Source organism: Microtus ochrogaster, unplaced genomic scaffold (genome assembly GCF_000317375.1).
Source record: "Microtus ochrogaster isolate Prairie Vole_2 unplaced genomic scaffold, MicOch1.0 UNK8, whole genome shotgun sequence".
Lineage (NCBI taxonomy): Eukaryota > Metazoa > Chordata > Mammalia > Rodentia > Cricetidae > Microtus > Microtus ochrogaster.
Window position 1 is genome coordinate 776083 of NW_004949106.1, and position 2822 is coordinate 778904.

Below are 2822 nucleotides of genomic sequence, written 5' to 3' on the forward strand. Positions count from 1 at the left end.
GCAGGTCCTGTGAGCCGTGTTGTCTAGGAAGGGAAGTGCTGCCTGTTTTAACGCCCCTGCCTCCCTCTCCTGTTTGCAGGTATGTGGTAACGAGTTCCGGCTTGCTGCTCCCTGTGCTGCTGCCTCGCCTCTACCCCCCTCTCTTCATGCTCTACGCCCTGGACAATGACCGAGAGGAGGACATTTACTGGGAGTGTGTGCTCCGACTGAACAAGCAACCGGACCTCCCTCTCCTGGGCTTCCTCGGGGTGCAGAGGTCGGTACCGAACTGAAGATCCTTGGGCACTGCCGGGAAGTTCTGTGTGTGTGTGTGTGTGTGTGTGTGTGTGTGTGTGTGTGTGTGTGTGTGTGTGTGTGGTTTCCCAGCCTGCTCATGGTCTCATTTCTGAGAGCGCTCACAGATGGTGATGAAGCTGCCCACCGATCTGAACGTGTTCATTATCATCTGTGAACTAGATGGCTCATCCCACCTAACAGAGATGCATGATTTCCATTCTTGTTCCTTAGAAAAAGTTAGTTACTTTAAATCTTTGGTGGTCCTTGCCACTTTTTCCTTCTCTCACTTGCAGTTTAGAATTTCAGATCCTAAACATTTTCTCTTTATCTCAGACCCTTGTTTGTTGTTTTAGGGAATCACGCGATCATCCCCTCTAGAGTAGTGGAAAAGATGGCCCAAGCCACCCAAGTGTTGTGTCTTCATGCTGTAAAAACGTGCATACACTTATACTGAGAAGCTTTTTTTAATTGAGTGATTTAATAATAAAAATGTGATGAGGGTAGATGAAGGAGATATCCCGGGCTGCTGCGGTGTGAGGGCTTTGGAATATAGATGCCACGCTTCTGGGACATAGTAGATGCCGTTGTCAACATAAAAACCACAGCTCTCGACTTTCAGGACGTAAGAGACAGTGACCATGGCCTGGGGACACAGATTTAATTAGGTTTTCCCAAACCCCGTCTTCCAGCATGGAAGCAGTTTTACAGGGTCACAAAGACCCAGGGAGGCAGGGACATTAGCTATGCTGTAGACCCAGGATGCTGTCTAGTGACAGTCTTAGCTCTTGGATTGGTGAGATAGTATTCTGCTAAGTTAATACCACCTCTTATTATCACAAGTTGTTCTGAGTTAATACTCTGTAAGAGGTTTTTATTTATTATCATAAGGTGTTTTCTTTTTCAGATACAGAGTGGGGCCGCAAATGGCTATTCCGGAAGGCTGAGACTAGTCCAGGATAAAGTGATTGGTCTCTGAACCCCCAGAGTCCAGTGTTTCTGTAGCACCAAAATCCAGTCAGTCCCTCAGGCTCTGCAGTCACAAACTAGCCACAGCCAGGCACAGCTTCTTTGTAGGAACTTTCGTTCACACTATTAAATCATTTCCAGACTCTCTACTAAACGTAGGGAAAATGTAAATAAAAACATGAAACCCAGAACCAATTTGTAGAGAAGTTATTTTTAATGGGAACAGGGAAACCAAGATAATGATCCCCCCTTTTTAAAAAGGGGGTAGACCTACCAAAATTACTTACTTTTTGCTTTCATTGTAGGAAATTTTGGCCAGCAACCTTGTCAATCCTCGGGGAGAGCAAAAAGGTAAAGCCGACTTTAGCTTCTCACCAAGCACGCTTGTCCTTGCTGTAAGGTGTCTGGTTTACATGCGTGTAGTCATGTTAATGTGGGCTTTCCCCAGCAAACTGGGTCCTCCCACGGGATCCCTTGCTGTCTCGGCGCTGAAGATGCGCCTCTTCTCTGACAGTCCTCCTCCTCACGCAGGTTTTGCCCACCACAAAGGATGCTTGTTTTGCCTCTGCCGTGGAATGCCTCCAGCAGATCAGGTAACGTCGGGCGTTGTTGCAGAGCCACGCCGCCGTCACAGCGGTGGTCCGTCCATGGCGAGGAGAAAGAACGTGTCCCCACCCCTTTCTCGCCAATATTTTTTCCAGACAAGATCTGGCTGTGTCACTTTCCTCTCCACTCCTAGAGGTTGTGAGAATTCTCATGAAGACCACAAGCTCTCTTTGTAAACATCCGGGCTGTTTTGCTCTAAAATGTCCTTGTGTTTTCAAGGAGCCGAGAGATTTATCTGAGTACCCCTCTCATTAGCCAAATGGAACTTAACCAACTTCCGATTCAGAAAAGAGATCCCTTTGATCCCGTGGGCCAGAGGAAACATTCTGTCCGGGCTCTTTGACAGCCGGAGGCCTCATGCCCAGATGCTGTAGGATTACAGAGGCCTCCACGCCACACTGTGGTTGCCTGTTGTGTCTGATCCGAGGCATGCAAGACCCAAGAGGGACTATTGTTTAAAAATGGCTAGAGATGGCTTTACTGGGGAAATCTTAGGATATCTCTACACTCTGTCTCCACAACAGCACAACATTTACTCCGTCAGACAAGCTCAAGGTCATTCAGCAGACCTTCGAGGAGATCTCCCAGAGTGTCCTGGCCTCCCTGCAGGAGGACTTCCTGTGGTCCATGGATGACTTGTTCCCCGTCTTCTTGTATGTGGTGCTACGGGCCAGGTATGCAGGCTTTTCTATGTAGTCTGGCTCCGTTTGTTGTTTCCCAAGTCTGCCCTTTGCTTCTCTTGAATTGGTGATAGCAGGTGCTACTACTAGAGCAGAATTTCACTTCTCTGAACCCAGGCCACAGCGGCAGTGTTTCTCAGCCTGGGGATCACAACCCCTGTGGGAGGTCAAACGACCCTTTCATAAGAGTTACATATCAGATATTTACATTCTGACTCATAACAGTGGCAAAAGTACAGTTATGAAGTAACAATGAGATAAGTTTATAGCTGGGGTCACCACGACATGAGCTGT

General features: G+C 47.8%; 1 protein-coding gene across 1 annotated transcript in view; it reads left to right on the forward strand.

Annotated features, from left to right (window-relative positions):
- Nucleotides 1–2544, forward strand: part of Als2 (ALS2, alsin Rho guanine nucleotide exchange factor) — a 50345-nt gene extending 47801 nt beyond the window's left edge. Inside the window, exons 30-33 of the mRNA XM_026788831.1 lie at nucleotides 80–256; nucleotides 1548–1593; nucleotides 1774–1835; nucleotides 2373–2544. Coding sequence (XP_026644632.1) covers nucleotides 80–256; nucleotides 1548–1593; nucleotides 1774–1835; nucleotides 2373–2544 — 457 coding nt within the window. The remainder of the gene's footprint in view (nucleotides 1–79; nucleotides 257–1547; nucleotides 1594–1773; nucleotides 1836–2372) is intronic.
- Nucleotides 2545–2822: the final 278 nt, after the last annotated feature.